The sequence below is a fragment of the Cherax quadricarinatus genome, chromosome 32 (assembly GCF_038502225.1).
Source record: "Cherax quadricarinatus isolate ZL_2023a chromosome 32, ASM3850222v1, whole genome shotgun sequence".
NCBI classification, from domain to species: Eukaryota; Metazoa; Arthropoda; class Malacostraca; order Decapoda; family Parastacidae; genus Cherax; species Cherax quadricarinatus.
Window position 1 is genome coordinate 30,201,803 of NC_091323.1, and position 11,167 is coordinate 30,212,969.

Below are 11,167 nucleotides of genomic sequence, written 5' to 3' on the forward strand. Positions count from 1 at the left end.
TTAATGAATTCAGAAGACAACTCACTCAGAAATGTTCAAGATATGCCAAAGTATTTCATCCACAGAGGTATATTACAAACCATTCTGGAAAAATACGCTGACTTTGCTCACTGTAAATAAAGCATTACCACTAGTGTCTGCATAAATAACTCATTATGTCTGTGACCAGATATAAACCTGTAAATAGTTTATTATCATTGTAACTTTTTCAGCTATCAAAACTTTGTGGCCCAGCCCCTGGACCCATTATGTACCTCTGTAATCTTTTGACTAGTGCCCACAGGATGGCTATGGAATGCATAATAAAGATATTAAACTAAACTTAAAATGCATACAGTACGATATGGCATTATCAAGTCCATTCTTGTGGCCCGAGACCAATTCTTACCTTTTCTTAAAACCTTCATGACAGGTCGACACTTAAGTGTTTGGATCAATAACAGCTTCTCTTCACAGTTGTTCCAACAGAGGGCATTCCACAAGGCAGCGTTCTTAGCACAACCCTGTTTTCATTAGTTATTAATGGATAAGCTTCAGGAAATTTAGTCCTCTTTAGTGTGAATGATTTCAATATTACTTGTGCTGGCATAAATATCTAGCAGGTGTTCACCTCCCTGTAGAGTGTAATTGACTGCATCTTGATGGGCTACATCACATGGCTTTAAATTTTCAGCATCTAAAAAGAACTCTTTTTATGTTTACTTGACAGCCTGTTATTCTCTCATTCGTGCTGTCTGTACCATTTCCCTATCCTTGTCTTGGTAAACTTAAATTTCCTGGCCTCTGTTTTAACTGTAGATTATTATTGTAATCAAAACCAAGCATTTAGTTGTAAAATGTCATGGAAATTAAGCATGACAACTCTAAAAGCAGCATATCTTGGCAGTCTGAATTTACCAAAAATTTTCACACCTTGCTTTGTAGGCAACAGGCAAGTTCTTCTCTTCATATGGCTTTATTTCTGTTAAAATTTAATTATTAGGATCAGGTGTATTTCTTTATTTCAGAATCTATTCTCTCCATACTTGATGTCATCCATCAAGGAATGCATTTGTAATGGTGTCTTTTTCTCAGCCCCAGTCAAGAGCCTTTATACAGTCTAATATTCCTTCATTTCAGGATCTTCTGGATTCCCACTGTATGCAGTTTGGTTCATTGTCAAGATCCTATGACCTCTAGAAAAATTATACATTAGTAAAGTTAACACTTTCAGTTGTCGTCTATCGCATCCTTTTAACTTTCAACTTCAGACTCTTAAGTTACTTCTCTCAATCTACCCTGTTCATTTTTCCATTCTTCCTTAGGAGGTACCAACGATTTAAGTATATCCCTCCTTTGTTTGCCAAGTCTCATAGCACTGCTACGAGCATGCTCTTCCTCTTCCTTGACTTTTTTCAATTGCCCTTACTTGCTAATATAGGAACACTCACTGGATATATCTAGCAATTTCACAGCAACTGTCATCCACATTGCTTCTCTTTTTACTTCTTTGTTGTACTCTTCATTTCTCAAAGTTCACTGTCAACTATTCAGAGCTGTGACTCCTTGCATGCCATCTTCGTTCACATGTGGCACTGCTGTATCTCCTGTTCAGCAAGCATAAAGACATTTTCTTCTGTTGAGTCCTTGGTCATTCTGGTGTACAGGGCAATGAACTTGCAGACTTTTCTGCACTTTCCTCAGCCCACCACTTGTCCATTTCCTGTGGGGATATACCCTGTTCAGAATAGTATTTTCTAGTTTTGTATAAGAGCATCCAGGATCAGTGGCAGTGTTGTTGGTCCATGTCAGGGGGTAAAAAGTTATTCTTGATTAAAGCACAGTTGGGTTCTTTGTGGACTTTTTTTATTGTAATGTTTGGGAAATGGGTCTCGCATGCGTGTTGGCCACAGAAGACTAATGGAGAGGCACCTGGCACCTCTCAGTGCAACTTACAAGATTTTGAGTTAAACACCTCATGCTTAAATTTTCCATTTGCCAAAGAGCATGTAAAATTAATTTTCTATCTGTTTTTCAGGACCTTGACACTCACATTACTTTTTTCCTTTCAGATTACAATTACTCTTGACATTTTGAAATATATACTGGGCCAATTTTAGCTTTCCTTATTAGCATTGCTGCTCTCCCCTTAGCCAAGAGCTCCCTTCAGCCTTTTGGTGATTGATGACCTGTACATGTTGAGTACATTTTGTGACTATAATAATAATGATATACATATTCACAAAGTTCTAAACCCTTAAGAGCCAGTCAGCTCTTGCTTTTTCATGCATAGTTATTTATTGCTCATTACCACATTCAAGGGGTAAGCACTAAAACCAGAAATTATATTGCTTGGGGGAATGGGAGGCAATAGTTTGATCCAAAGAAAAAGTTTAGGTCTATTTCCATGGATCAAGAGCCTTTTATCAGAATCTAGGCACCTTTCTTGAGAGGTATAGATACACAGAATAACTCTTCCAGAATATTTTAAGTTTCTTCACTCCATTGTAAGAGCAACACTGTTGAAAACTGTATCAGCTTTGTGTCTTAATTTCTTGAATACTCATTTCCTGTTCAAATTTAATATCAAGCATATTTGAGGGATACTGTAATTTAATGTTTATTTATTTGCTTTCATAAGTCAAAATTTATGTGATACATTGGCAAAGAAAAGTCGAAATATACTTACCAATAATTTATTTTGATACAACTATTATACAAGAAAAACTCTCAGTCTTCTTAAGCATTAGTACTGTACTTTTTTAACAACAGCCATCTCCCGCCATGGCAGGGTGACTCAAAAAAGAAAACACATTCGCTTAACTGACACCACACTCATACCACCCTTCCAACTGCAATATTCCCACCCCTCCTTCAGAGTGTAGGGATTGCCCTTCCCACCTCCAGGACTCAAATCTGGCTAACTGCTTTCTCTGAATCCCTTCATAAGTTACTTTACTCGTACTCCAACAGCATGGCAATTAAAAACCACTAACTATATCTTCATTCACTCCTAACATGCTCACACAAGCCTACTGAATGCTCAAGCCCCTAAAACTCAAAGCCTCTTGTACCTCTTCCATCTAACCATTTCAGAGACAACCCCTTCCCTTTCTCTCTTCCACCCAAAACTTATACATTCTCTTTGTCAGCCTACTGTATATATTATAAAAATGTACTACAGTATTAATTACAACTGAATTCCTTCCAATGGTTCCATTATTCCCACAAGTGTATACTGCACTTCCAACAAAGGGCTTTCAGTAATTTTACATTCTTTAAACAATTGGATCATCATTTATGCTTTGATAGCTGCCCTGAGTTTGGCAGATCGAGCTCTAGGGTTGTTTACAACCTCTTCCTCCGAGGGCAAGACAACATGCTTGGTTACTGGACTCCAGTTTTTGGTCATTATGTTTTTCATTTCTGTGGATGAGTAACTGGATAAAGCACTTCGATGCTTCGTCACACCTAAGCCAATACTTTCATGTGATTTGTCAATATCCACACCTTAAAAATAAAAAAAGGAAAATTCAGAATCAGAAAATCATTCCATTAGAATTATTTTACCATCTAAAATTAGAAGCAAATACAATTCTGTTTTAAATACCCAAGGTATTGACATCTTTGAAATACTGCTGGAGAAAGGGGCAAGGGCTTTCAGGAAAGGGGGTGAGCAGGGAAAGAAGCAAGGGGAAATAAAGACATTGGTAACAGTATCCTTTTAATAAAACATTTTAGCCCAATGTGGGTAAAACATTGTATTAAATGGATTCTACTTGTTGGCTTTTCCCACTGTTTACCAGGTAAAAGGCATGCCATCAATATGGTGTTTTTCCTTGCGAGAGAGAGAGGCTTAATTCCAGAAGAGGCAATTGCATTCTTCCTTTGCTTTCTCAATATACGTAAGACTCAAAATAGAGCTATAAAAGGAAAGATCCCTGATTTACTTCCCAGTGATGTAATACTGTTTTAGTAAAATGTTTAGAAAAGTAAAGGTATAAAATATGATTAGACTCAGCATGTGGACTTCATTTGTATTAGTAATGCTCAATAATGAAAATAGATCGATATGATATTTTAAGATATGAAATCAGTTATAAATACAGTATATATGTAGTTCAAAACATTTTAGAAATTCTTGCACACTTTTAGCTGTTCTGTATGCACAGATTCTGAAGCAGTACTGGGTTGCCAAGCCCATGATGGCACTCTTCAGGTTGCTTGTTCTATCTAGGCTTTAATATTGCTGCACACTAACAGCACCTTTCCAAGCAGGTGAAATTGCTGACCTAGAATATGTAGAGAACCTTCATGGCACACATAACTGTGATAAAACACCTAAATTACTGGGAACGGTTGAGGTTCCTGAACCTGTACTCCCTAGAATGCAGGCGGGAGATACATGATTATATACACTTGGAAAATCCTAGAGGGATTAGTACAAAACTTGCACATGAAAATCATTCCCAGTGGCCTGGTGGCTAAAGCTCCCGCTTCACACATGGAGGGCCCGGGTTCGATTCCCGACGGGTGGAAATATTTCGATGCGTTTCCTTACACCTGTTGTCCTGTTCACCTAGCAGCAAATAGGTACCTGGGTGTTAGTTGACTGGTGTGGGTTGCATCCTGGGGGACAAGATTGAGGACCCCAATGGAAATAAGTTAGACAGTCCTCGATGACGCACTGATTTTTCTTGGGTTATCCTGGGTGGCTAACCCTCCGGGGTTAAAAATCCGAACGAAATTTCATCTTATCTTATGAAAGCAAAATTATTACTATAATCAAAAAGAAGCGCTAAACCACAAGGGCTATACAGCGCTGCTATGAAAGCAAAAGACTCAGCAGACGATGCAATATCCCTGCAATGAAAAGCAGGGGTACCACTAGCATGATAAGAGACTATACAATAAGTGTCAGGGGGCCCAAGAGTGTTCAGCTACCTCCCAGCATACATAAGGGGGATTACCAATAGACCCCTGGCTGTATTCAAGAAGGTGCTGGACAGGTACCTAAAGTCAGTACCTGACCAGCCGGGCTGTGGTGCGTATGTCGGGTTGCGTGCAGCCAACAGCATCACCTTGGTTGATCAGGCCTTCATCCACCAAGAGGGGCATTCACCCTTTGCAACCCTCTCCAGGTATACTCCAGGTAATTTTAAAGCATTCTAGAAACTCTTATACTTTTAACCATCTTTTAGTATCATACAGAGATTTTGTATTTTGTGGTTCATTATCTAAATTTTCCAATGCAGAGTAAGATATAAACAGCTACTGGAGGATAGATGGGCTAATGAGAGCATAGGCAATGGGGTCGAAGAGGTATGGGGTAGGTTTAAAAATGTAGTGTTAGAGTGTTCAGCAGAAGTTTGTGGTTACAGGAAAGTGGGTGCGGGAGGGAAGAGGAGCGATTGGTGGAATGATGATGTAAAGAGAGTAGTAAGGAAGAAAAAGTTAGCATATGAGAAGTTTTTACAAAGTAGAAGTGATGCAAGGAGGGAAGAGTATATAGAGAAAAAGAGAGAGGTTAAGAGAGTGGTAAAACAATGTAAAAAGAGAGCAAATGAGAGAGTGGGTGAGATGTTATCAACAAATTTTGTTGAAAATAAGAAAAAGTTTTGGAGTGAGATTAACAAGTTAAGGAAGCCTAGAGAACAAATGGATTTGTCAGTTAAAAATAGGAGAGGAGAGTTATTAAATGGAGAGTTAGAGGTATTGGGAAGATGGAGGGAATATTTTGAGGAATTGTTAAATGTTGATGAAGATAGGGAAGCTGTGATTTCGTGTATAGGGCAAGGAGGAATAACATCTTGTAGGAGTGAGGAAGAGCCAGTTGTGAGTGTGGGGGAAGTTCGTGAGGCAGTAGGTAAAATGAAAGGGGGTAAGGCAGCCGGGATTGATGGGATAAAGATAGAAATGTTAAAAGCAGGTGGGGATATAGTTTTGGAGTGGTTGGTGCAATTATTTAATAAATGTATGGAAAAGGGTAAGGTACCTAGGGATTGGCAGAAAGCATGCATAGTTCCTTTGTATAAAGGCAAAGGGGAAAAAAGAGAGTGCAAAAATTATAGGGGGATAAGTCTGTTGAGTATACCTGGTAAAGTGTATGGTAGAGTTATTATTGAAAGAATTAAGAGTAAGATGGAGAATAGGATAGCAGATGAACAAGGAGGCTTTAGGAAAGGTAGGGGGTGTGTGGACCAGGTGTTTACAGTGAAACATATAAGTGAACAGTATTTAGATAAGGCTAAAGAGGTCTTTGTGGCATTAATGGATTTGGAAAAGGCTTATGACAGGGTGGATAGGGGAGCAATGTGGCATATGTTGCAGGTGTATGGTGTAGGAGGTAGGTTACTGAAAGCAGTGAAGAGTTTTTACGAGGATAGTGAGGCTCAAGTTAGAGTATGTAGGAAAGAGGGAAATTATTTCCCAGTAAAAGTAGGCCTTAGACAAGGATGTGTGATGTCACCGTGGTTGTTTAATATATTTATAGATGGGGTTGTAAGAGAAGTAAATGCGAGGGTCTTGGCAAGAGGCGTGGAGTTAAAAGATAAAGAATCACACATAAAGTGGGAGTTGTCACAGTTGCTCTTTGCTGATGACACTGTGCTCTTGGGAGATTCTGAAGAGAAGTTGCAGAGATCGGTGGATGAATTTGGTAGGGTGTGCAAAAGAAGAAAATTAAAAGTGAATACAGGAAAGAGTAAGGTTATGAGGATAACAAAAAAATTAGGTGATGAAAGATTGGATATCAGATTGGAGGGAGAGAGTATGGAGGAGGTGAATGTATTCAGATATTTGGGAGTGGACATGTCAGCGGATGGGTCTATGAAAGATGAGGTGAATCATAGAATTGATGAGGGGAAGGGTGAGTGGTGCACTTAGGAGTCTGTGGAGACAAAGAACTTTGTCCTTGGAGGCAAAGAGGGGAATGTATGAGAGTATAGTTTTACCAACGCTCTTATATGGGTGTGAAGCATGGGTGATGAATGTTGCAGCGAGGAGAAGGCTGGAGGCAGTGGAGATGTCATGTCTGAGGGCAATGTGTGGTGTGAATATAATGCAGAGAATTCGTAGTTTGGAAGTTAGGAGGAGGTGCGGGATTACCAAAACTGTTGTCCAGAGGGCTGAGGAAGGGTTGTTGACGTGGTTCGGACATGTAGAGAGAATGGAGCGAAACAGAGTGACTTCAAGAGTGTATCAGTCTGTAGTGGAAGGAAGGCGGGGTAGGGGTCGTCCTAGGAAAGGTTGGAGGGAGGGGGTAAAGGAGGTTTTGTGTGCGAGGGGCTTGGACTTCCAGCAGGCATGCGTGAGCGTGTTTGATAGGAGTGAATGGAGACAAATGGTTTTTAATACTAAACGTACTGTTGGAGTGTGAGCAAAGTAACATTTATGAAGGGGTTCAGGGAAACCGGCAGGCCGGACTTGAGTCCTGGAGATGGGAAGTACAGTGCCTGCACTCTGAAGGAGGGGTGTTAATGTTGCAGTTTAAAAACTGTAGTGTAAAGCACCCTTCTGGCAAGACAGTGATGGAGTGAATGATGGTGAAAGTTTTTCTTTTTCGGGCCACCCTGCCTTGGTGGGAATCGGCCAGTGTGATAATAAAAAAAAAAATATAATCAAACACATATACAATTCAGGAAGGATTATGTGCAATGTTTAATATATGGGTATCCTTGATCAACTTCACTTGTTTGGAAATAAAATAAGGATCACAAGTTATACACAGTTGCACAATGAAAACTAATATGACAAATGATTTTCTTTTAACCAGACTGACACTACAGAAGGGAATCTGCTAACCTGTTATGTGCCGTTTAACCACTGTATCTTCAAGTGAGTGGAAGGATATAGCCACCAAAATACCGCCACTTTTAAGATAATAATGAGCTAGGCGAAGACCGTAATCCAATTCATTTAACTCATTGTTTACAAGAATTCGAAGAGCCTGTAAAACAAAAGAAATTATGGAATGTCAATAAATACAGTATATGTCTGAACTGTAACTAAAATAAACTTTCATAACACACACACACACAATCTGAATTATAAGCTGAAAATGTTTGTAATACTATGAACAGAGAAACCACAAAGACCAAAGAAAGGTAATTAAACTGTTTACAGTTACGTGAACATAATGCTTAATATATTTGTTTGATTGGTCCTAATATATTCGTACATCACACTTCTGTCAGGCTTTCACACATACCGAATCTAAACATATTTATACCATCCTTTGATCCATACCTCAGCATCTTTTGGTATGTTTTTAATTGCAAGTGCAACAGCTGCAGCTTGGAGGATCACCTAACTGTCATGTCTGCACACTTCTGGCAAGACAGCAAATGAGTACTGGTGAATGTGTTCTCTATTTTTGGGTTACCTACCTGAGTGGGACTAAATTCCATGCAATATGCATGCACTTGAATGGAGATATACATGCATTATGTTTGGCAAAAGACAGTGTCGAAGTTCTCATGTGTGGAACTAGTTTTTTTTAATATCCCAAGTACAGTATTACAAATAAAACTACTTAGCTCTACATATTCTCATTATTTTTTTTTTGTCTTTTCCCAATTACAATTTTCTTTCATTCTATATGTATTCTCTCACTTTCACTCACACTAACATTTTTCATTACAGGTGGTATAATAATAATAAAAAAAAAAAATAAACCTGGAATGTTTTGGTTGCTGGATGGGAATATCTCTGTAGCTTATCCAGTCTGTATTGATCTCCCATCAATGACAATACTAGCTCGGTCAATTCTTTGGTGGTGTGAAGCTTTTTGAACAAATGACGGGACTCTAGCACACCACGAGAAATCTTTCGAGCATTGCTTTCTTCACCATAGTATTTGAGAATTTTGTACAAGGAATCTTCATCTATGTGACTTAATATCTGAGAAGCTGTCATCTGCTTTGGATCTCTGAAAAAAAAAAAAAAAAAAGAAGCAGAATTAAAACCTCCAAATATACAACATGCCACCAAGTAACTGGAAAAACTGAATATCTCATGGGTCAGCAGATTACAACTGTAGCAGGGAGGAATAAATAATAAGGAACAGTAATGAACAAAGATGCAGTGTAACTGTGACATTATCATAATAAAAATTTGCTCTACCCATGTATCTTTTCTTCATTACTGTGAACTGTATAATTTTGTCCAGCTGTAGCAGGAATGAGTAGGAAGAAATGAGTAGTAAGGAACAGTATGAACAGTGATGGTCCCACCATAGAACCTTAACTGTTGGGTATTGAAAACAAAACTAAATGACACTCCCAACACCATTAAGACAAAATCTGGGAGCTTTTAGCACTGTATCACCAATTCACTTGTGAAGCTAATATAAAGTAAACCCATCAACAACTACAAGTGTCCTATCTCTTGCAACCTAAGACCATTAACCTGAGATCATTTCACCCAACTTATTATTATCATGTCATACTGATCCTCGTATTTGCTTGACAAAGCTCTACTTAGAGTAAAATTCTGTAAATAAAGGTTTGCTTTGTACACTGTTATTTTACCATAGGCTTAACAAAAATATACTCTTCCAACTGCAATTTTCTCTAAAGTTACAGCAAATCTACATACTGTTTTCTTTATAAATAAAAATAGTTATTTTATACTTCTACTCTGCTATAGCAAAATTTATCCTCAGTGCTGCTAGAGTAATCTGAGACAAATAAGTTTAACAGTGCTAAATACATTAAATTACCCCATCTGGTCTGTAGGAGGAGAATACTGCCAACAGTCTCATACTTCTCAGAATCGTTCACAATTTTAATTTTCATGTGCAATACTTAGTACTGCATGACTCAAGAAATCGTAATGACACGATTGCAAACAAACCATACCCCCGGCCGGGACTGAACCCGCGGGTTCAATCCTGGCCGGGGGTATGGTTTGCTTAGTACTGCATCTCTATTTATGGGGTGCAATTATATGTACCATTCACCAAATTATTATTACTACATTCATGTGGAAGCACTGAATTGACAGATCAAACAGTACTTGGGGAATGGGAAATAATCAGGCCTGTTAACTATGTAACAAACTTTGCATAGTAGCTTTACCTATTACTATCCATGCGCATATCGAGAGGTCCATCCTTGCTAAGCATAAATCCTCGCTCTGGTGTATCAAATTGCATTGATGATGCACCCAGATCCATCAGCGCCCCATTGAAGAAATTCTTTTTCAATTTCAGTTTTGAGAGAAGGTCAGGTAACTCGCTGAAAACATATGACCTTTCTATCAGGAACATTCTATAAACCCTTTCATAAATAATTATACAAGCTTAAATTATAATCCAATATACAGATATTAATAACAGTAGATAAAATCATATACAGTATTTTACCTAAATCTTCCCAAGAGTGGCAGGACCCTCTCTGGATATTTCCCCTGTAATTCTTTTGCATATTCAAAGGCAGTTGGGTCTCTATCTAAGCAGACAATCCGAACACCTGGGGTACTTTCTAAAATTTTACGAGAATGGCCTCCACTTCCAAAGGTCATATCTAAAATGACATCATTATCTCTTGGCTTGAGAAACTCTAACACCTCCTCTGCCATGACAGGAATATGAGGGGAGTGTTTATTGTTAGATGGTTGGTTCTCTCTCTCTTCACATGCAAACGTTTCTGTCTCACTTGATACACATTTTCTCAACACAGAGAACACTGGAAATCTAACATGATTAACCACATCTTTGATTGTCACAGCATTCTCGAAAGATCCTCCAGCAATCCTTATCATATTCTTTAACATTAATGAAGTCATTGTTATTATAAGAAAGAATAAAACAGAAGTATTGTACAGTATCAAGCAAAAACAGCTTAAGCACAAAATACAAACAGTAATTATAGAGTAATTAATTTTTCTTGAATAGGCGTGCAAAGAATCCCTTATCCTCATGTTCCATCATATTTAAAAATTCCTTGGATACCATCTGTTTGCACTCAGCTCCCGAAAGGCCTGTTGCTGTACTGTTCAGTGAACGTGGGTAACTGGAAAATAATATAATGAGATTACTAGCTATCATCATATAAAATGTTAATATGGGTGCACATATATGATAAATTTGTTATTAAGTAAATCAGAGGTAATTTCCAGCAAAATTTATGAATGTTTTAATGATTTTTGAGAAAAATTGAATTACTGTACTGTATTTTAACTTATA

General features: G+C 38.1%; 1 protein-coding gene across 1 annotated transcript; it reads right to left on the bottom strand.

Annotated features, from left to right (window-relative positions):
• Positions 1–3,142: 3,142 nt before the first annotated feature.
• Positions 3,143–10,847, bottom strand: LOC128690256 (probable methyltransferase-like protein 15 homolog). The gene is made up of 5 exons (XM_053778852.2): positions 10,346–10,847; positions 10,059–10,217; positions 8,656–8,908; positions 7,783–7,927; positions 3,143–3,489 (listed from the first exon to the last, which is right to left on the bottom strand). Exons 1-5 carry the CDS (start codon positions 10,765–10,767, stop codon positions 3,278–3,280), a joined length of 1,191 nt encoding a protein of 396 aa, XP_053634827.1. The 5' UTR covers positions 10,768–10,847; the 3' UTR covers positions 3,143–3,277.
• Positions 10,848–11,167: the final 320 nt, after the last annotated feature.

Excerpts from the sequence above, each read along its gene's own strand:
- LOC128690256 (XM_053778852.2), bottom strand. The coding sequence starts at position 10,767 with ATGACTTCATTAATGTTAAAGAATATGATAAGGATTGCTGGAGGATCT. Across the intron at positions 10,218-10,345 it reads CCACTCTTGGGAAGATTTAG|CGAGTTACCTGACCTTCTCT; the intron begins GTAAAATACTGT and ends ATATGTTTTCAG. Across the intron at positions 7,928-8,655 it reads CAGCAACCAAAACATTCCAG|GCTCTTCGAATTCTTGTAAA; the intron begins GTTTATTTTTTT and ends TTTGTTTTACAG.